Source organism: Podarcis filfolensis (genome assembly GCF_964270895.1).
Source record: "Podarcis filfolensis genome assembly, chromosome: 13".
Lineage (NCBI taxonomy): Eukaryota > Metazoa > Chordata > Lepidosauria > Squamata > Lacertidae > Podarcis > Podarcis filfolensis.
Window position 1 is genome coordinate 6,333,569 of NC_139615.1, and position 23,459 is coordinate 6,357,027.

The following is a 23,459-nucleotide window of genomic DNA, read 5'->3' on the forward strand; positions in this document are numbered from 1 at the left end:
GGTAAATGGCGTTTCCATGCGCTGCTCTGGTTCGCCAGAAGCGGCTTAGTCATGCTGGCCACATGACCCAGAAGCTGTACGCCAGCTCCCTTGGCCAATAAAGCGAGATGAGCGCCGCAAACCCAGAGTTGGTCACAACTGGACCTAATGGTCAGGGGTCCCTTTACCTTATCAGAGTTTTTAGGGGGCTAACCAGGCTGGGATAGCTGGGATAGCAGGCTTATTGGTTTTTGAATGTCTGATGTGGATTCAATTTCGTTGTTCTGTATGGGACAATGACAAAAAGATTATTGTATCGTAAGAGCACCCCTTTGTGGGAGATGCCCCTTGCTCCTACCTGGTTGTGATGCAGGGCGTTTAAGGCTCGGATCTCCAGGACATTGAACGAGCATTCGAGCTGCAAGGGAGGGAAAAGAAGAGTCACTTGTTGTGACGCGACAGAAGCGAATGTCGCGTCCACGGCGCACGTTCAAAGCGCATAACCTCCCCTGAAGAATCCTGGGAACGGGAGTTTTAAGGATGCTGTGAATCGTAGCTCTCTGAGGGATAAACAACCGCCTGGCAGGGTTGCTGTAAGGGCGAAATATGGAGGAGGAGAGCCAGAAGCCTAGAGATCCTTGGAAGATAAAGGTGGCTATATAAATGTAATAACAAATAAATAAACTACAGTTCCCGGGATTTTCTGGAGGAAGCCATGACTGTTAGGCCGCATACACATCATACTGATATAGGTTTGGGGAGGGTCTGTAGAAGTGCAAATATCCAGAGGGTGGGGTCAGGTGGGATTACTATGAGGAATTATAAAATATGCATCAAGCCATTGTGTCCACGATGAATGCATTGTGTTGACTGGGTTTAATTCATTGACAATAATTTCTGATCAAATCCCACAACCCTCTGCATCTCTGGCCATTTCCTCTACTGCCCATTTCTCTTTCTTGACCAGTCACGTATGCAGCCCAGTTGCTTCCAGTTGCTTGCCAGGAAGGGATCCTGGGCCATAAAGAAAGTGGGCAAGTTTTGTTGATGTAGCTTTTCCAGTATGTTAATCTTAGGATGTTAATCTTAGGGCCAGGAAATAGATCTCACCTGAAGGTGATAATGATCGCTGTCTTCCTGGCCATCCTTCTTATCATGTGTATTGCTTGTTTATGACCTCAGGGGTTGCCAAATGCACTCCTTTGTAGTTCTGTTTTGTTTACCCCAGAAATATGTGTGCTTAATTACCGTATTTTTCGCCCTATAGGACGCACTTTTTCCCCTCCAAAAATGAAGGGGAAATGTGTTTGCGTCCTATGGGGCGAATGCAGGCTTTCGCTGAAGCCTGGAGAGTGAGAGGGGAGAGCCCCAGCGCCAGCCCCACAAGGTCGGGGGACAGAGGGAGGCGGAACGCCGCCATCCCACTGTCTCCCGAAGTGGTTTGGAGGCTGACGGTGGGGAGACCCCGCCGCCAGCCCCGCAAGCTCCGGGGACAGCTGGGAGGCGCAGCACGTCTCCCCGCTGTCCCCGGACCTGATCTGAAGGCGGGCGGCGGGGAGAAGAGCGCTTCTCCCCGCTGCCTGCCTCGTAAGCTCCGGGGACAGTGGGAAGGCGCAGCGCGTCTCCCCGCTGTCCCCGGACCTGATCTGAAGGCGGGCGGCGGGGAGAAGAGCGCTTCTCCCCGCTGCCTGCCCCGCAAGCTCCGGGGACAGCGGGAAGGCGCAGCGCGTCTTCCCGCTGTCCCCGGACCTGGTCTGAAGGCGGGCTGCGGGGAGAAGAGTGCTTCTCCCCGCTGCCGGCACCACAAGCGCCTGGGGGGGAAATAATTTTTTTTCCCTTTATTTTTCCCCCAAAAAACTTGATGCGTCCTATGGGCCGGTGCGTCCTATGGGGTGAAAAATACGGTAGTTTTGGTAGTTTAACTTTGTCCCCACGTGGGGTTTGTTGAAATGCTCAGAAGAAATCTGATTGGCTCTTACGAACACTCTGTAAAAAGTTCTTTTGTGAATAAAACGACCTGGGCCGGAGGGTGGAGACAGAGATGATTACACGCACCCTTCCCAGAGTCTTGCTGGTTCAAGCCTCTGTGTGTATTCTTATTAATCAGAGTTCAATCCTTCCTTTACTTTGGGAACGCCTCAAGGGTCAGTCTGGATGACACCCAGAGGTCCCTTCTAAGCCTGTGATCCTGTACCCGTGAGGTTAGAATGGATAAGAAGAAACCCAAGCCAGTTCCTTTGTGAAGGTAACGGCTTTAGCTGGCCAGTTAAGTACCACCATTTACATGTCCAAAGAGGTTGCCCTGTTGCCATGGAGATGGGTCTTCTCCCACCTCACCCGATGGAGAACAATAGGCCAAGGTGTACGTTTTTTTGGCTGACACTGGAAGCCGGAGACCCAGAGGCTTCTCTTGCTGTGTGCTAGATCCCAAAGGGATCTATTTGGGGCTTCCCTGAGAACCTAATGGGGAAGCAAGATCTCTGGGAGTGAGCCAGGTCACGTGTGTAAATAAAACTGTTTATCTTAAAAACACCATTGTCCCTAAGGACCTTCGTCCCAAGGAAACCGAACTCTGGGGTAAGCACTGGGACCCAAAGAGTCTCTCACTGCTCAGAGATAGGATTGTACACAATGATACATTTAAAGCACTTTATTTCCCAAAAAGAATCGTGGGAACTGTAGTTTATCCATCACAGAGTTACAATTCCCAAACAAAAAACTGTACTTTGTTGTGCTTTAAATGTACGGTGAGTAAAGAGGTATAAATGTATTTTAAATCACACACACACACACAAAATCTCTCATTTGTTCCTCCACTCACCTTGGCTGGTACCTTTAGCCCAAAGAGATAGATTCGCCAAGTGGTGAGCACCTGTTGGAAAAAGGGCAAAGAACAGAAGAGGTGAACGACAGCACAATCCTTTTCTGTTTCCCTTTGAGACACAATCCTCATGTGGATGTTGTGTTGCTTTTTCTGCCTTCTGCTATCTGTGTCTCTCCAGACACCACCTCTCTCCAAACATGTCTTCCCAACCTGGATCTTCTAGAATACTGATGAGCGTTGAACTTGTTTATTTCGGAAGACATTTTGCCTCTGACGCAACGTTCTAGCAGGGAAGCATTCCATTTCCCCAAGTTTGCCATTTGGCCTTTTAACAATTAGTGCCAGTATTACCTGCCCTTCAACCTGCAGGTCCCAGGGTGGGTGGTGAAATTTTTTGAAAATTCAGAATTAAAATATTACCATGTGCAGTGGTGGTGAAATGAAGGTGGTGGACTCTCGTTCATTGGATGTTTTTAAACGGAGGTTGGATGGCTGGCTGTCCTGGAGATTCCTGCATTGCGGGGGTCAGACTAGATGACCCGTGGGGTCCCTTCTAACACTACAATTCTGTTATCCTGTTTATTACAGCGCATGAGCTCTCGACAGCTTCACGAGTAAGTTGAGCAAGAGCTGCTAACCTATAGAAACCTTTAGCAAGCTAAAAATTATGCTGCTGCTGGAAATCACATTTGCAGTGTTGGGAAGTGAATTACTGATTTCCCAGCCTGCCACGTCTTTCTCGCTCTCCTCCTCCATCTCTAAGCCATGATGGTAAGATCCGCACTCAGGGCACTCCAGAAATCAGGGGGTCAGCAAGGAAACAAATGTGTAACTTTGTGCCAATCGGAAAAAAACAGAATGTGTATGTGCTAGAACATGGGTAGGCAAACTAAGGCCCGGGGGCCGGATGCGGCCCAATCACCTTCTAAATCCGGCCCGCGGATGGTCCGGGAAGTAGTGTGTTTTTAACATGAGCAGAATGTGTCCTTTTATTGAAAATGCATCTCTGGGTTATTTGTGGGGCCTGCCTGGTGTTTTTACATGAGTAGAATGTGTGCTTTTATTTAAAATGCATCTCTGGGTTATTGTGGGGCATAGGAATTTGATCATTATTATTTTTTTCAAAATATAGTCCGGCCCCCCACAAGGTCTGGACCGGCTCCCTGCTGAAAACGTTTGCTGACCCCTGTGCTAGAACTTAACTAGGGGGAAAACTCATACTGGCTCCGTTCACTCTCCAGACCCATAAATGGGATCGCCACATTTCGCCTTAAATCACAGTGTGGGGCAGAAGGTGGAAATTCAACAGGTGCAGCGTTTCAACCCCGTGGCTGCACCTGTTGAATACTGGCCTGTAGCAAAGCTTTAAAGGCATGGATTTCTGGTGTTCCTGGGGAGGGGAGGTGGCAACCTTTGGGGGGGCTTCCTCTGATGCAGTGATTGGAAGATCACCCTGTTGCCCCTTAGCTGAGGGGGGTGTCCTGTCCCCTTTTGCCCTAGAAGTTAACTGCTCCTGATGCCCCCTTAATTTCAACCCACAGCCTTCCCCCCACCAAACCTCCTCATCACTTGGCCACCCGGAAATCAGCTCCCTCCCACCCTCAGAGATCCTTTGGCCTTTATTCTGTATCATTCAATCACAACAACCTTGCGAGGCGGAACCTGGCCTGGCAAATTCACACACAGGCTGAAGACACCATTGCAGAGAGTTTGGCCCAAACCCCATTTTTGCCAAGACCTCCCCTCTTCCGAATCCTTGCGGGGGGTGGGGTGGGGGAAAACTATAGGCTCTTTTTGCATTAGCCGATGCAAAGTTTCCCCCCCCTCCTTTTCTCCTTTCCGCCAGCCCCCTCCCCTGTCTGCTCCTGCCTGCGACCTCCACTTTTGCTGCCAGCAGCAAATTTGCAAACCCTGACCTAATTTGCGAGGACAGGATTCGAGAGCTGGAGAGTTTGAGAGAAGAGAAGAAATGATGGGCAGGGGGGAGGAATAGGGAAGAAGGGCTGCGAGACGCTCCCCAAGGCCGTACCACTGGGAGGAAGGGCCAGGGGCCAGGGTGAGTGGCCCCCCGAACAATTTCAGAAACTCCCCACTTCGTTTAGAGGGTCTTTTACCCTTTCCGTCTCTGCTCCTCTGGTTTGCTTAAGGGACCAGGAACCAGTGATCAGAGGGAGCTGAAATAGCGCCTGGTGTCGCCATATTATTTAAAGCGCAGGACTTCCCCCAAAGCATCCAGGGAACTGTAGTTTGCCCCTCACAGAGCTACAGTTCCCTGCACCGTTCCCCAGACACTTAAATGCCTGGGGTGTATGCAGCCCAAGACCAGGAATTCGGAGAGGCCTGGGTTCAAATCCTTACACCAGTCACTCTTCCAGCCCACTCTACCTGGTAGGGTTGTCATGTAGATGAAATTTGATTTCTGTTTTACATCCCTATGCCCTTTTAAAATGTGTTTTGGGGGGGCTGTTGGGTTGTGGTTTTTATTTTTATTATGAATTTTGTGGTTTTATATCTTAATTTTATTCTGTGAACCGCCCTGAGACCCCCGGTATATAAGGCGGTATATAAATTCAATTAATAATAATAATAATAATAATAATAATAATAATAATAATAATAATTTTTATACCGCTCTTTCTTTCTTTCTTTCTTTCTTTCTTTCTTTCTTTCTTTAAATTCCTTTGTTCACCACATAGATATTATTTACAGTGGTACCTTGGGTTAAGTACTTAATTCGTTCCGGAAGTCCGTTCTTAACCTGAAACTGTTCTTAACCTGAAGACCACTTTAGCTAATGGGGGTTCTCACTGCTGCCACGCCGCCAGAGCACGATTTCCGTTCTCATCCTGAGGCAAAGTTCTTAACCTGAGGTAATATTTCTGGGTTTGAAACCTGAAGCGTATGTAACCTGAAGTGTCTGTAACCCGAGGTACAACTGTACAATCAGTGGTGTAAAGATAAATAAAACGGGGAGGAAGATGCACATAAAGTACTCAGAGGAGGGTAATGAGAACAATCAAATGAAATAAACTATTTGGGAGTATATCTGAGCAGGGGGGCATTATCTCTGGGCTGGGGGGGGTGGAGAATCCCAAGAGCAAGATGTGCGGTTGACCTACGATTTGTGGCCCAGGGTCCCTCCCTTCTTTATTCCCTCACCTCACCATAGAACAATAGATATCAGTGCGATAAATAAGTAGAACAGAGAATCTTAAAACCTTAGAGCTGGAAGGGACCACAAGGGTCATCTAGTCCAACCCTCTGCAATGCAGGAATCTTTTTGCCCAGTGTGGGACTCGAACCCACGTCTCTGAGATTGAGAGTCTCATGCTTTACCAACTGAGCTATCCCACCATGGGAATTATCAGTGCTCTTTTTTATGGGGGTACGTGGGGGAACGAATACCCCTAAACAGTTTGTGAATCTTTTTAATTTTGTCCATTTACTGTATTTATTTTTCCCGATCTGAACTACAACATGGTGATTTTCTCGAGTCAAAATGAGAGTACCTCTAAACTGAAAAAGCACTGGGAATTATAATAAAAGAAAAGAAAAGAAAATGAATTAAAATAAAAGAAAACAATAGAATAAAAACATTAAAGTAAGATAAAACAACAACATAAAAAGTAAAATGAAATGAAAACGTATAAAATGCAAACATAACATAACATAACAACAGCAGCTTCTCCTCCTGAGCCACCCCCCCCCATCACCTCGGCCAGAGCAAGTGGCAGGTGGTTCCCAAGGTGAAAAGGAGGAAGCGGCTCCAAAGACCACCGAGCTGGATTGGGTGAGGGGGGCTCCCTGCAGATACCTGCCAGAGCAGAGCCTTGGCACCAGCAGCCCTGGGCTAACCAGCAGCTTGCAAAGCAGTGCAGCCACCACCAGGATTACAGCAGCAGCTTTCGACATGGTCGATCACGAACTCCTAGACCACCGCCTTGCCGACGTGGGGATCCAGGGCACAGTCCTCCAATGGCTGCGCTCGTTTCTCTCTGGTTGGGGACAGAGGGTGGCGCTTGGGGGGGGAATTGTCATCGCGCCACTCCTTGGTGTGTGGAGTGCCTCAGGGTGCGATACTCTCCCCCATGCTTTTCAACATCTTTATGCGCCCCCTCGCCCAGCTTGTTCAGAGTTTTGGGCTGGGTTGCCATCAGTATGCCGATGACACCCAACTCTATCTGTTGATGGATGGCCATCCTGACTCGGCCCCAGACACACTGACCAGATGCCTGGAGGCTGTGGCTGGATGGTTACGTGGGAGCCGGTTGAAGTTAAATCCTTCAAAGACAGAGGTCCTCTGGCTGGGACGGGACGATATGGGATTGAGGAGGCAACTCCCATCTCTTGCGGGGGTGCAGTTAGTGCCAGCACCGTCCGTTAAGAGTTTGGGTGTAATCTTCGATACCTCCCTCTCTATGGAGGCGCAGATTACAGCTATAACAAAGGCGGCATTTTTTCATCTCCGCCAAGCTAAGCAGTTGGCCCCTTATCTCTCTCGCCCTGACCTAGCCACTGTGATCCATGCGACGGTCACCTCCAGACTGGATTATTGTAACTCGCTCTACGTGGGGCTGCCCTTGAGACTGACCCAGAAACTCCAGCGGGTGCAGAATGCCACGGCGAGACTCCTTATGGGGTCTTCGCTGCGAGACCACATTCACCCGGTGCTATATCAGCTGCACTGGCTCCCGGTGGAGTACAGGATCAGGTTTAAGGTGCTGGTTTTAACCTTTAAAGCCCTATACGGCCTAGGACCCTCGTACCTACGGGACCGCCTCTCCTGGTATGTCCCACAAAGAAACCTACGGTCTGCAAATAAAAACATCCTGAAGGTCCCAGGCCTCAGAGAGGTTAGGCTGGCCTCAACTAGAGCCAGGGCCTTCTCGGCTGCGGCTCCAATCTGGTGGAACGCTCTGTCACAAGAGACTAGGGCCCTGCGGGACCTGACATCTTTCCGCAGGGCCTGCAAGACAGAGTTGTTCCACCAGGCCTTTGGTCAGGGCGCAGCCTGACTCCCTCCTCTGGCAACCTGCACAGAGTTTTGCTTAATGGTTGCCATCAACTTGATTTTAATTAATTTTTATAATGAAATATTTTTAGAATGTTGGTTTATTTGATTGTTTGATTATTTGATTGTTGTTAGCCGCCCTGAGCCCGGCTTCGGCTGGGGAGGGCGGGATATAAATAAAATTTATTATTATTTATTATTATTATTATTACCATATTTTCCCGTGTATAACACAACCCCATGTATAAGACGACCCCTATTTTTGGGAGCCCTCAGCAGTTGTTGAGCTTCTTCTGTAAGTTCGCTGAGCTGCTGAGCAGCTTCTTGATGATCCCCCCACTCTGGCTGACGGAACTGGTGCCGTAATACACCGCATACTGGCTCTCCCCAAAAACTTTTCCTAAGCCGGGAAGAGCAGGTAAGCAGCCTCCCCTCCAACATTTCGCAGCCCTCGCTTTTGTTGTTGAGTCATTTAGTCGTGTCCGACTCTTCGTGACCCCATGGACCAGAGCACGCGAGGCACTTCTGTCTTCCACTGTTTTCCGCAGTTTGGTCAAACTCATGCTGGTAGCTTCAAGAACACTGTCCAACCATCTCGCCCTCTGTCGTCCCCTTCTCCTTGTGCCCTCCATCTTTCCCAACATCAGGGTCTTTCCCAGGGAGTCTTCTCTTCTCATGAGGTGGCCAAAGTCTTGGAGCCTCAGCTTCAGGTTCTGTCCTTCCAGTGAGCACTCAGGGCTGATTTCCTTCAGAATGGAGAGGTTTGATCTTCTTGCAGTCCATGGGACTCTCAAGAGTCTCCTCCAGCACCAGAATTCAAAAGCATGCATTCTTCGGCGATCAGCCTTCTTGATGGTCCAGCTCTCACTTCCGTACATCACTACTGGGAAAACCACGGCTTTGACTATACGGACCTTTGTTGGAAAAGTGATGTCTCTGCCTTTTAAGATGCTGTCTAGGTTTGTCATTGCTTTTCTCCCAAGAAGCAGGCGTCTTTTAATTTCGTGACTGCTGTCACCATCTGCAGTGATCTTAGCATATTAACCCATGTATGACGACGACCCTCAATTTATCACCCAAAAAAAATTCAGGAAAAAAAGGTTGTCTTATACATGGAAAAATACGGTATTTCCCCACCACCCCCACCACCTGGTCCCCAAACCCCCCGGGAGTCTCTCACCAGCACCCTGTCTTCGCTTTTCTTCGGCTTGGTTTCTAGCTTCACCCTCACCAGCAGGTGGATGGGAGGCCGGTTCAGGAACTTCCGGATGCTGTCTGGAAAGGAAGCGTAGCAGGTTAGGATCTGGAGGCTGGGACTCAATGGGGCTGGTTGGGCAGAATGCAAGGAGGCAGCCAGTAGGGGGAGCCAGAGCCTATAAGCCTCCGCTGTCCAGTGTCAGGAAGGAAGGACAGTCGCTGAGTTGCCCTGTCTGCCCTTCCCTTGGTGAACTTCAGGTCAGCTTTCCAAAGAAAAGCAAGGGTCTGGGGTTTTGGGAACCAATAAATGAGAAGGGTGCCACTGAGCTTGTGCAGAGTGCCTTTCCCTCCCCCACCAAGGTAACCGCTGCCTCTAAACGTATTTTTTGATGTCTGCAAAAGGGGAGAACTAAGAGTCTGATACTTTCTCCTAGTTTAGAGTTTTCAGAGTTACCCATGAGGAATCCTGGGGTATTCCAGGAAAATGTTTACGCAACTGCTTAAAGCATTTAAGTTTTTCAAAGATTGAATCCTGAAGAAAATATTTCTTTTAAAAAAAAACACACACACGTTAGATTCTGCAGATTTTGCAACATTTCCAGAACATACAAATGTCCCACTGGATATAAAGTGATAATCATGATTTCAGCCTCTGCACACCAAAGGTAAACAAAATGTGACTGAGAATCTGGAGAGATTAAGCACTCCCCCCAAATTACATCCTTTTAGCCCTTTCCTAGCCCAAATTCAAATCGCCACACAGCTATGACATGGACTAGATGACATTAAGCCAGCCACTTTCTTAAGCCCAACCTACAACACAGGGTTGTTGTGAAGATAAAACAAGAGGGGGAATAAGAAAAGCTGGATAAAAATGTAAATAAAATACGTAATAGTGGTCTCTTTCTTATCTCTTTCTTATCAGGATTCCATGCATTCTAAGCCCCTGCCTTTGTGGCAAAAACTTTAAAAGAAAGAGATTCTGGGGTTAATTATAATAAATAAATAAATAAATAAATAATCAATCTTTATTATGGTCCAGAGACCCAACTAATAATAATAATAATAATAATAATAATAATAATAATAATAATAATAATAATAATTTATTATTTATACCCCACCCATCTGGCTGGGTTTTCCCAGCCACTCTGGGCAGCTCCCAACCGAATATTAAAAACCACAATACAGCATTAAACATTAAAAACTTCCCTAAACAGGGCTGCCTTCAGATGTTGGACTCTTGATCAAATTAAACCCTACACATAGTTTCTAAAGGAAGAGGTCCTGTGGGGCTCAAGGGCCCCCGATCCGGGGGTCCCAAGTGTGTTAAGGAGTGACGTGGAGTAGAGGAAGGCGCTCTGCGCATGCCCGGGGGAATTCTCTTCATGGCATTGCTCCATCGCGTTGTCCTGGGAGCTGAAGGGAGGACTTTTCGGGAGCTCGGATCGACCCGCCAGAGGCAGGCAGGCACCATTCAATCAATCGCTTCGCTCCGGGTAGCTTCTCCGCTTCAGCCAAGCAAAAGCGTACAGGATGAAACCGTCCCCCACTACCGCTTCTTTCCGACTCACAACGCCTCGGGGTAAACTGAGGCCACCGGCCGCCTCTGTCTGGTGCGAGCTGAGAGAAAGAGAATGAGCATGTGTTTGTGTGTGTGTGTTTTGTGTGTGTGGTGTCCTCGGCTGGGTGTGCAGGGAACTGGGGCGAAGCATTGGAGGTGACAGGCCTGGCGGCCGAGACAAATTGGTCCTGACAGCTAAGGAAGGGAGGACCCAGTTCTTCTGGAGAAGGGAAAGAGGCTTCGAGGCCTCCCTGAGGTCTTCCCCACCACCTCCCCAGGTCGGACATGTCTCTCTGAGACTTATCAGGGCCAGTTGAAACCCCCTCAGTCATGTTCAAATGCAGGTCCGCAATTCATACGCCGTACTAGCTCCCCTACCTGGTGGAACAGAGCAAATAACTACAGGCGACTCATGCCATCGAGCCAGGCTGCGTGATGCATGGCATGGTGGTTAGTGTTGGACGAGAGCTTGCAAAGGTAAAGGTAAAGGGACCCCTGACCATTAGGTCCAGTCGTGGACGACTCTGGGGTTGCGGCGCTCATCTCGCTTTACTGGCCAAGGGAGCTGGCGTACAGCTTCCGGGTCATGTGGCCAGCAGGACTAAGACGCTGCTGGCGAACCAGAGCAGCGCACGGAAACGCCGTTTACCTTCCCGCCGGAGCGGTACCTATTTATCTACTTGCACTTTGACGTGCTTTCGAACTGCTAGGTTGGCAGGAGCAGGGACCGAGCAACGGGAGCTTACCCGATCGTGGGGATTTGAACTGCCGACCTTCTGATCAGCAAGTCCTAGGCTCTGTGGTTTAACCCACAGCGCCACCTGCGTCCCAAGCTTGCAAGGACCAGGGTTCAAATCCATGCCCTGCCATGAAGTCCATGGGTGTGTTTCAGATGGCCTCTTGTTTTGGAAAGAACAAATTAAGTAGGGTTGCATTTAATAAATAATAATAATAATATTTTTTTATTTTTACCCCGCCCTCCCCGGCCAGAACCGGGCTCAGGGCGGCTAACATGAATAAAATTACAATAAAACATAATAGGAATGGAAGCGGGGAGAAAAGAAACAAGAGAGAAATGAAACAAATCTGTGGCCCACATCCCTGCTAGTGAGTCAGTCGGGCTTACTAACGGGCCTTATTTAAGACTGCCCTGCCCTGAACTACAACTCCCATAATGCCTTACTCTAATGGTCATGCCGGCTTGGGCTGACGACAGTTGGAGTCCAACAACTGACTCAATTTGCTTCATGTTACCTCTACTTAGCAGCTACTCAACAGGCAGAAATCCCACTGGTGAATCTTCTCCCCTTACAACATTTCCACACTGGGTGGGGTTCCCCTCCCCCAGGGGGAGAAAACGACAAAAAGAGAATGAGCGGATTCCGACTCAAACTAAAGCTTGATTGATTAATCCGCTCAATACTGAAAATAATAAAAATAGCTAAATACCGCTAACGACAATGGAACAATATAAGATCATAGAAAGCTGCCTTATACTAGCTCTCGCTTAGTACTGTCTGCACGGACTGGCAGCCGCTTTCGGAGGTTTCAGGCATGGCTCTCTCCCAGTCCTATCAGGAACTGAACCTGAGACCTTCTGCTTGCAAAATAGATGCTCCATGCTCTGAGCTAAAAGCCCTTCCCCATAGGGAATGAATGAATGAATGATGAATAATAATAATAATAATAATGACAATGATAATATGCCTCTGAGCAAATGCAGAGTTCTCCCCTTCCCCGCAGAGCAACGACTGTTTGCCATCTGTTTTAGAGATGACATTAAGATCGGAGAATACACCTTCTGCTAAGAAATTAGCCTGCGATATTACTACAGTCTGATTCCTCAGCTTGTTATTTTGGGACAAGATCCAAGCCAGTGTGGTGGAAAAACTAATGTTACCCGAGACGGCTTCTAACGCTCCAGCAATATCAAACCCGCTTCCCCCCTGGGTGGTTTCCCCATCTTAGGGCAACGGGGAGAGAAAGGAACCAATATTGCTGCTGGCGAGGCCTAGATGGGAAATCAAATTTGGCTGAAGACCATTAGGGAGAGTGTTGGCAAAATCAAGGAATATAAAAGGCAAGTAGCAGCACTAGGAGTGGCCATGCCACGCAGAGGCCATTTTCCTCACAGCTTTTTAAACTGGCCTAAGTGTCGTGGCTTCCACCAATAGACCTGGCCCGCAGCATAGGAGTGTGCAGCTTCAAGGAAGCCAGCAGGGTCCCCTCCAGACGCTTTTGAACTACAGTTTCCATTCTCCCTGACCATTAGGTGTGCTGACTGGAGCTGGTGGAGGGCATGACAGACACTCTGGAGGAGCAGAAGAACCCGGAGGAGACATCTGCACTGCTTGAACTGAGAACTAAGATTCCTGTATTGTGCAGGAGGTTGGACTAGATGACTAGATGAGTTGTTCCAACTCAACAATTCTATGAAGCCCCAAGATCTTGGGCAGAATGGGAATGTGGCTCTCCAGCTCTCTCTATCAGGCCTTCGGGAGCCTCCCCGGGTGTGTGACAACATCTCTTGCTTGCCTGGATGAAGAATGGGAGAGATAAGCGTAGGGGTTGTAGGAACTGCTGGCCTTTTCATGGCTGCACAGTCACCAACCACATAAAGGTAAGAGTTGCCTCTGTCATCCCGCCCACTTTCTGCCTCTGGCCACAACCCGAGGGCTGCTCGTCATGGAACACAGTCCTCAGACTGAAAGAGGTTCTCTGCACCCTCCAACCCCTGGGCAAAGAGGAAGGCAGCAGCTCCTTACTTGGCCTAACGCAACTCTCAGGGGGCAGAGCGTCAGTCAATAAATGCATAGCCCAAGGCCTCTCTCTGCCAGTTGCTCTGCTGAGACAACATGCACGTTCTACCTCTGCTGCAGGGTCGCTGGCCATGGTCCTGAAACTCACACCTAGATCGCTCTCCAAGGTGCTGATCCCTGCCTTCGCTTGCCTTCTAGTCTGCCTGGGATTCCCGACCTTCTTCCTCTTGCCTGGGCAGTCGCTGCTCTGCAGTTATGAGCATCCCCATGTATTAGGATCAGTGCCTTCCTTTAGCATAGCGGTTCTCAACCTGTGGGTGCCCAGATGTTGTTGGACTACAACTCCCATCATCCCTGAGCTCTGGCCTTGCTAGCTAGGGGTGATGGGAGTTGTAGTTCAACAACATCTGGGGACCCACAGGTTGAGAACCGCTGCTTTAGCACAAGATCATACTCATGGGTCGGCAAACTAAGGCCCGTGGGCCGGATCAGGCCCAATTGCCTTCTAGATCTGGCCCGCGGACGGTCCGGGATTCCAGGCAGCTGGCATGGTGTACGCGCACCATGGTTTTTGCAACTCAGCCAGGCTTGGGGGTCAAAAGTGAGGCGGGCGGCTGCTCAAGACAAGCCCCTTCTCCATCCGTCACATGCGCAGCAATCTTTTCTTCCAGGGTGGGGAAGAGGGAAAAGGAGCCACAGTTCGGATTTCCACCATGGAGTTGCTGGCGACTGACCTCAGGAAGGGCAGCTGCGGCGACAGGGGCTCGGAGGCGCCTTGGGAGCAAGGCCCGCGTGTTCTGTGGCAGCGGTGCTCCCCGCCATAGGAAGCAGGGAGCGCCTGGGCGGCTGCACTCCCAAGCACTTATGCGCTCTGCTGGGGAGGCGGCTTGTTAGCTACACGGTGTGAGCCATGGAAAGGTAAATAGCCGCCGCCCCCTCGTCTTCCCTCACGCAGGGAAAAGAATGTTTTTGCCTGAGCAGCGCCGGCCTGACTTAGTGTGGCCAATGGCTTTTCCCTTCACCCAAGCATGCGCACACACTTTCCAGGGCTGACGGGAATGGCGCACTTACCTCAGCCCCCCAGCCTCCACCCCGCCTTACGAGAGAAATAATAACTGTCAATGTGTAAAACGCAAAGGAAGCAGCATGGGTGTATGAGAGAACACCCCCGCCCCAAAAAATATCGCTTTCGGGCAACATTGGGGTTGGTCCCAGTAAGTGTTTTTGCCAAAAATGCAGGTCATAATCACGGCAACATATAGTCCGGCCCCCCACAAGGTCTGAGGGACAGTGGACCGGCCCCCTGCTGCAAAAGTTTGCTGACCCCTGATCATACTTTTGTACTGAGAGCTCACGACAACCACCTAGCCCCATTCTCACAACTGTTCATCTGAAGAATCCCTCGTTCCATCCGGCCGTAAGTAGCCAAGCAACCCGGGATTCGTCTCCTGAGCACATGCAGAGCGGGTGGCAAAAAGAGTGCCTCTGAGCGTACACAGCATGCCCTTCCCTCAATAGGGGGACGGGCCATAGCTCTGCAGTAGGACACTGTGCTTCACACAGCAAGCATCTAGGCTCTGAGGCACAACCCTTCCAGTATATCTAGGTGTAAGAACGTGAGAATAAATTTCTCTGATCCTCTTTTCGCCCGGTCCAAGTTGATGGCATCACCACACCATGTGGGAGCCAATTCCATAGTCGACCTGTGTGCTGGGTGATCTTTGGCTTGCGTGCTTGGCATCTGTCTGTCTCCAGAGACATTGAAGTGTGCCTCCGGGGGTGAAGTCACAAACAGCCTCACTAGCAGCACGAAAGTGACCTCCCTGGCGCACAAGCCTGGCCAGGGTGTATGGAGGTCCTGGGCTGCCCAAACGACAAGACCCCCCTGCCAGTCTCACTGATGTGGTCCAAAGGAAAGCAGAGCAAGGCATTGGGCACCAACTCAGCTGCAGGAGTTGCTGGAAGGAGGTGAACAAGGCGCCATCCAACTGTCTTAAGGACTCCGGATTTGTGTATGGTTTACTGAAGGAGCGTCTCCACACCCATCATTCTGCCCAGTGCCGAGGGCCTTCTGGTGGTTCCCTCACTGCGAGAAGCCAAGTTACAGGAACCAGGCAGAGGGCCTTCTCGGTAGTGGCACCCGCCCTGTGGAACGCCCTCCCACCAGATGTCAAAGAGAAAAACAACTACCAGATTTTTAGAAGACTAGATGTCTTCTAAAAATCAAGGCAGCCCTGTTTAGGGAAGCTTTTAATGTTTAATAGGTTATTGTATTTTGATATTCCATTGGAAGCTGCCCAGAGTGGCTGGAGAAACCCAGCCAGATGGGCGGGGTATAAATAATAAACTATTATTATTATTATTATTATTATTATTATTATTATTATTACTCCTGAGACTTTTCTTCTCCCACAAGGCAGCTAAGGTCTCCCGTAGCAACTGCTGTTCAGAGGCATCTTGCTTCTGATCGCTGATGTTTTGAATCACCTGGTTTAGCTGTTAGCCAACAATTGCCCTTCTCTGCCATCAATCTCTCAAATCACCAGCTACTTCCCAAACTGTGTAATGGGTATTACGGGCACCAAACACCCGTCCCCAGGGGAAGATGGCTGCTGAATCTGCGTGATTCATCGGTCTGACTCGGCCTCTTTCAATACCCCGAGCTGCTCACATTCATTCTCTCAGCCCGGCCTGAGGTGGGGGGGGGACCATGCCCTTTCCCCATAGCTCCTTGGAGGCAGGGCCAAGCTCAAGAAAATGGTATGGTGAGACTATTGCCAGGGTCTGCCACCCTAAGGGTGCAACAATTTCCACTTTACACAGAGAATCAGAGGCAACCAGGTGTGGCCTGCTAGGTGCCAGCTCTCCCAAAATAGGAATTGAGGGGATACTCATCAAATTTGCAGGTGGCACCAAACCGGGAGGGGTAGCCAACGCCACAGAAGACAGAATCAGGATTTGAGGCGGCCTTAATAGGTTGGAGAACTGGAGCCCAAACTAACAAAATGAATTTCAGTAGGGACAAATGTCAGGTTCTGCACTTAGGCAGGAAGAACCAGGTGCACAAATATAAGATGGGGGACTGCTGGCTTGCCAGCGGTACATGTGAAAAAGATTCTAGGGGTCTTGGTGGACCACAAGCTGAACATGAGTCAACAGTGTGATGCATCACCAAAATAGCTAATGCTATTCTAGGCTGCATCAGCAGAAGTACAGCATCCGGATAAAGAGAACTAATAGCGCCACCCAAATTCTGCCTTGCTCAAGATCACAGCTGGAATACCGTGCGCAGTTATGGGTGGCACGTTTAAGCTGGAATGTGTGTGCGGAGGAGGGCAGCCAAGATGATCAAGGGTCTGGAAACCAAGCCTGATGAGGAATGGTTGAAGGAGCTGGGTATGTTTAGCCTGGAAAAGAGGAGACTGAGAGGAGATAGCCATCTTCAAATATCTGAAGGGCTGTCATGTAAAAGGTGGGGCAAGCTTGTTTTCTCCTGCTCTGGAGGGCAGGACTCGAACCCATGGCTTCAAGTTACAAGAAAAGAGATTCCAACTAAACATCGAAAAGAACTTCCTGGCAGTAAGGAGCTGGCCTCCCTCGGGAGGTGGCGAACTCTCCTTCCTTGGAGGTTTTTAAGCAGAGGTTGGGAGGCCATCTCTCATGAATGCTTCAGTTGAGATACCTGCATCACTGGGGGTTGGTCTAGATGTCCCTTGGGGTCCCTTCCAAGCCTATGGTTCCATGAGACTATGATTCTATACCCCATCAGAGGGTGCCAAGGCCCCTCCCCAAATCAGCGCGAAGGAGGGGGGACAAATAGATCGCAACAGCAGCAACCCTAACAGTGTCCTTTTTTGGGAAGAAGAAGAAGCATCTAGGATTGGGGTGCTGTGACCTAATTTCTCTCGTGAGCAATTATGCTCAGGGAAAAGGGGAAACGGTGTTCATTTTTAGATTTCTATGTCTTGGCTTCTTCCTGTCTGAACTGTGTGTGTCTCAAGAAAAAGGGGTGGGGGAGAAAGCAACCCATCCCACTCCCCCACAAAAAAAACACACAAAAACACCCAGAGAGGCTCTTGGGCAACAAAACCTCAAGACGGGAGGAAGTTTTGCCAATGCATATCGTAAGGCTTGAGGCAACAAACGCCCCTTTGCTTCACACCGAAAGCCCTGGCAGATGCCTGCAGCCTTTTAATAAAAAATATACACACAGCAACACCAACCTGCGGCGTGTCCTTTTAGTCTTTTGGTAGGGTCACCTTTGCAATTTTGTTTTGAGCCGGATTAGGGGATTTAAATGGGCGCTTAGAGCTGGTGTGCTTTGGTTAAAAGCAGCATTAGCACTGTGCATGTGAGACGGGGGTGGGGGGTGATTTGAGATGGATTCCTATCTGCTCTGCGCCGCACACATCTGCATTTTCCTGAACGCTCTTTAAGAGCCAGTCCCAGCAGAGAGGTCCGTGTTTTGGATTACTGATGGCATCTTTATAAATTATTCCTCCGTGCTGGCGCATCAAGGAGCAGCGTGGGCTGAGACATTTTGCAGGTCTCGGGATTTCAGATGTGAAGCTGTAAGAGCTGAGACTCTTCTGACAGTGATAGCGATCTGGTTTCAGGGGCAATCCTCTCTGCACGCCAAACCATGGTTTGACAAGCAGGAATGTGGCAGAAGCTTGCAGGCTCCCCTTTCCTCTTCCCACCTAACATGCAAATTCCCCTTCTCCCTCCCATAGTTTGCTATAACCACAGTTTACTGTTGCATCTGCACTGAGACTAGCCGGCACTGGATGCCTTGAGACCACGGCTGGTTCGCAAACCACGGTTTCCTGGTTCGATTTAGGAAATCCTCGACGGGAAAGAGAATTTGGCATGTCAGAGGAGTGGTGAGGAGCACATCGAGCACAATTCAAAGTGTTGGTGCTGACCTTTAAAGCCCTAAACGGCCTCGGTCCAGTATATCTGAAGGAGCGTCTCCACCCCCATCGTTCTGCCCGGACACTGAGGTCCAGCGCCGAGGACCTTCTGGCGGTTCCCTCACTGCAAGAAGCCAAGTTACAGGGAACCAGGTAGAGGGCCTTCTCAGTAGTGGCACCCGCCTTGTGGAACGCCCTCCCACCCAATGTCAAAGAGAACAACTACCAGACTTTTAGAAGACATCTGAAGGCAGCCCTGTTTAGGGAAGCTTTTAATGTTTGATGCATTTCTGTATTTTAATATTTTGTTGGAAGCTGCCCAGAGTGGCTGGAGAAGCCCAGCCAGATGGGCGGGGTATAAATAATAAATTTATTAGTAGTAGTATTAAGCAACTGAGGCCGGCTGCCCTACTTTAGACAGGCGCTCCTCTATCTGAAAGGCTGTCCAGTACAAAACCAGTACAAAACCCTAAGAAGGGAGAGCAAAATTGCCCATCAACAGTTAGCACTTCAACAACAAACATAGCTTCCCCCACTATGATGAGATGTATCGCACTTCTATCTAAATTACAGCAATTCTTTCTAAATTTGCATATGAATCAGAATATACAGATTTTACACAGATCTAAACCCTCTTTTATCCTGTTTTCGGATGATGTGTAAGTTGCCTCTCCAGCATCAGTCCGTCACAGACACAACATCCATTTAGAGCGCTCTTGTACCACTTTGTCACAGCTTCTCTACGTCCCGCAAAGACTCCTGGGGACTGTAGTTTGTGGATGGTTGCTGACCTCACAGAGCTACAATTCCCAGCAAGGTTAACAAACTACACTTCCCAGGATTCCCCAGGACTGCTATGACAGGGTTTGGGGCTCATGGTGCAGGTATGACCTAAATTACCTCTTATACCTACTGTGAGTAGGAATACTGAATGAGAAAAATAATTTGAGCCCTAAGGTAAAGGTAAAGGGACCCCTGACCATTAGGTCCAGTCGTGGCCGACTCTGTGGTTGCGGCACTCATCTCGCTTTATTGGCTGAGGGAGCCGGCGTACAACTTCCGGGTCATGTGGCCAGCATGACTAAGCCACTTCTGGCGAGCCATAGCAGCGCACGGAAACACCGTTTACCTTCCCGCCGGAGCGGTACCTAGTTATCTACTTGCACTTTGATGTGCTTTCCAACTGCTAGGTTGGCAGGAGCAAGGACTGAGCAACGGGAGCTCACCCCGTCGCGGGGATTCGTACCACCAACCTTCTGATCGGCAAGTCCTAGGCTCTGTGGTTTAACCCACAGCACCGCCCGCATCCCACTAATTTGAGCCCTGCGGAAGCACAATTCCACAGTCCCCCAACCAGAATTCTAAGGGCGATCTTGAGATGGAGAAGGAAACCAGAAAGGTGTCGAGATGAATGGAAGTAGTTAAAACTGCAGTTGCAGTATAAGGGATTGGTATTTTGACTGGGGTGTAATTGAAATTTATAAGATTTTGGAACGCAGAAACAAAGAGAATAATCAAATCATCAATTCTAGCACACGGGGGAGGGCACCGAAATTGTATAATTTGGCAATGATCGGCATTACTAATTGTATTATAATGTGGCATTGTTATAATGAGGATATTATTGGATTGTTATAATTGAAAACTAATAAAAATTGTTATCGAAAAAGAAATGCGTCAAGAGAAGAAAGTGATATATTAACACCGTATTTTTCACCCTATTGGACGCACCGGCCCATAGGACGCACCTAGTTTTTTGGGGGGGAAATAAAGGGAAAAAATTTTATCCTCCCCCCCAGCCGCGGATGTCTGCCCGAAGCGTGGGGCGCTCTGCTTCAGCGCACCCCGCGCTCCGGGCAGCAGGCTGCTATCTGCAGCCTAGGGAGCCCTGTGGGAACTCCCACGGGCTCCCCAGGCTTGCGGAAAGCTTCCTGAAGCCTGGAGAGCGAGAGGGGTCGGTGCGCACCGACCCCTCTCGCTCTCCACGCTTCAGCGAAAGCCTGCATTTGCCCCATAGGACGCACACAGATTTCCCCTTCATTTTTGGAGGGGAAAAAGTGCGTCCTATAGGGCGAAAAATACAGTATGTTGCGTACTGCCCTGTGATCTTTGGATGAAGGGCGGTATAAAATTTTAATTAATAATAATAATAATAATTGAAGTAGCACCTAGAACCTGGTATGAGATGGGCATATCGTTGAACCGAATGGAAGCGGCAACCAGCAACGCAATTCAACACAAATGCAAGCAGACAACGGCCAGATATGATTCCAAGCACAGTCGCATTTGACTTCAAAAGAATAAACTTCTCCAAAATGAGGGAGGCAATAGAAAGAAAGCTGAAAGGGGAGATAAAGCCAGTAAAATCTCTCCAAACTGCACAGAGCTTATTTAAAACCACCCTAGTAGAAGCTTAAGCTAATTTTTTTTTTTTTAATGCTGTCAAGTTGAAGCGGATGCCAATGTGGTTAACTAGCAGTGTGGAGGAAGCTATGAAAAGGGGAAGAAAGGCTTCTTTCAAAAAAAACTGAAGGCTTGCCCAACTGCGGAGAACAGAAAAAGAAGAAGCACAAAACCTGGAGAAGCAAATGTGACGTTGGCAAGCAAGGAAGTGAAGAGGAAATCTGGGCAACATATTGATAAAGGTATTAAGGCCAACCCTATTTTTTGCTCCATAAGACTCACTTTTTCCCTCCTAAAAAGTAAGGGGAAATGTGTGTGCGTCTTATGGAGCAAATGCAGGCTGCGCAGCTATCCCAGAAGCCAGAACAGCAAGAGGGATTGCTGCTTTCACCATGCAGCTATCCCTCTTGCTGTTCTGGCTTCTGAAATTCAGAATATTTTTTTTCTTGTTTTCCTCCTCCAAAAACTAGGTGCGTCTTATGGTCTGGTGTGTCTTGTAGAGCGAAAAATACGGTATTTAAAGCATCAGGGGCTGGGGTGGCTAGACCACTAGGCAGCAAGGGAGCGAAAGGACAGGAACATGGAGGTTATAGAAAAGCAGGATTAATCTGTGTCTAACTTAAGATGATGTAGGACACACACACACACACACACACACACACACACACACACGTCTGAACCCATTTTTCTGTGGGGTGGGATCTGAAAAACCGATTTTGTGTCAGGTAAGCAGAGGTTTGGCAAAATGAACAATTGACAAATCATTCCGTAGAGATACATAGCATCCACCCAAGAACTTGAATGCAAAACTGCTGATCTTCTAACGAAAATATGTTAACTTGATCCTAGGTCGGTCTTCGTATCAGAGGACTGGAAAGTAGCCAATCTAACACTGATTTATTTTATTTTTTTAAAGGAGATCTAGGGAGCATCCGGGAAATTACAGACGAATTAGATTAATGCGGCGTTCCAGGTAAACTGGTGGAAGACCTCAGATGATCAAGCATGAAGAAGAACAAGCCTTGCTGGAGAAAAAGCAGCATGGCTTCCGTAACAGGAAGTCCCGCCTCCCTAACATTTTTGGGTTATTTGAGGGTATCAATAAGCACGAGGAGAGTGTTGATCGGGTAGACATTGTGTACTTGGACTTTGAAAGTTTTCAGCAGGTTCCAAAGGCTTTTTCGTAATCTTAGGAGCAACCGAGTGAGAGGATGGGTCCTTGGGTAGGGATGGAGAACTGGTTAAAGAACAGAAAGCACAGATCTGGACCAAATTCACAGTTCTCACACCGGAGGGAACTAGGAAGTAGGTGTCCTCTAAGGATCTGAAGGGGGACTTGTGCTTTTGAACTTGCTCAAGTTAGGGATCAGCAGTGAGGCGAACCACATTTGCAGGTGACACCCCCTGATGTCAGGGGTAAAGGGACCCCTGACCATTAGGTCCAGTCGTGACTCTGGGGTTGCGGCGCTCATCTCGCTTTACTGGCCGAGGGAGCCGGCGTACAGCTTCCGGGTCATGTGGCCAGCATGACTAAGCCACTTCTGGCAAAGCAGACCAGTGCATGGAAACGCCGTTTGCCTTCCCGCTGGAGCAGTACCTATTTATCTGCTCGCACTTTGACGTGCTTTCAAACTGCTAGGTGGGCAGGAGCAGGGACCGAGCAACGGGAGCTCACCCCGTCACAGGGATTCAAACTGCCAACCTTCTGATTGGCAAGTCCTAGGCTCTGTGGTTTAACCCACAGCGCCACCTGCGTCCCTAAAAGGATGGTAAGATGCTCCAAAAGGATTTTTCCAAACCGGGGGAATGGGGGTTAAAATGGGAAAGGAAAAACAATGTAAATGTAAAGGGATGTAAACCCCCTCCCACTCAAATATGCACTGACAGGGGCCTGGGCTGTTGGCGACTACCCAAGAAAGAGAACTCAGGGTCACGGTGGATAGCTGAACGAAAATGCCAACCCAGAGAGGGGCAGCTCTGAAAAAGATGGATTTCACACAGGGAATCATTACGGAATGGGCCAGAAACAAAACCTCCAGTCTTTTCAGAGCTGCTGCACACCAGGTTGGCATTCTGTTTAGGTTGGGCCAGAGCCGGTCCTGTCATTAGACAGAAGAGGCATGTGGGGTGGTTGAGGAATCCCCTTCGGCCTCAGTCGTCATGGCTGATGGGACAACAGAAAGGACTTGGCTCCAAAAGTTATGCGTTGGAAGGATAAGCACCTGCCAACTATCACACAATGGTCTGAGGGCCTCAGCGCTTTGGCTCCTTGTTTCATGTAGGCATCAAACTTGTTTGGATCCCTCTATGGCGCCTGGAGGGCTGATGTTCAATTTAAGATCCATGTCTGGATGGTTGCTGTGTCCGCAGGGCGATTTAAGGAAATAAGGAGGGCCTGCTAGATGAGGCCTACGGCCACCCACCCCCCCAACCCAGTACCCTGTTCTCACGGCAGCCAGCTAGAAGCCTGTGGGGAACCTGCAAGGAGGATTTGAACACAAGATCCCTCTCCTCTCCTGTGGCATTCTGGCATTCAGAAACATTCCTGCCTCTAACATTTTACTGCTGTAGTTAGTATTTATTTTTTTTTGCATATTATTATGATTGCGTTCCCTTTCATTTTTCTTTTTTAATTCACCTCGTTTCTTCACTTTCTCTGTCCCTTGTTAAATGTGCAAATGATAAATTAACAGTGAATTTCTTTTAAAGGAATGGTGGGAAGGGCTACCTTTCTGCTGTAGGTCCGATTCGGGAATATCGTAAGTTACCTTAAATAACATTTTGGCCGCTATGTGCCCCACAGCTCGGG

General features: G+C 49.0%; 1 protein-coding gene across 13 annotated transcripts in view; it reads right to left on the bottom strand.

The window, feature by feature from the left end:
• Nucleotides 1-23,459, bottom strand: part of CARMIL3 (capping protein regulator and myosin 1 linker 3) — an 84,113-nt gene that overhangs the window by 57,212 nt on the left and 3,442 nt on the right. For 12 of the 13 annotated variants that reach the window (XM_083580758.1, XM_083580764.1, XM_083580767.1 and 9 more), the window contains exons 2-4: nucleotides 8,995-9,089; nucleotides 2,801-2,851; nucleotides 338-397 (exon numbers count right to left, since the gene is read on the bottom strand). In XM_083580758.1, coding sequence (XP_083436884.1) covers nucleotides 338-397; nucleotides 2,801-2,851; nucleotides 8,995-9,089 — 206 coding nt within the window. Of the gene's footprint in view, nucleotides 1-337; nucleotides 398-2,800; nucleotides 2,852-3,223; nucleotides 3,315-8,994; nucleotides 9,090-23,459 lie in introns of those variants that run through there. The other variant, XM_083580769.1, reaches the window with a different exon arrangement.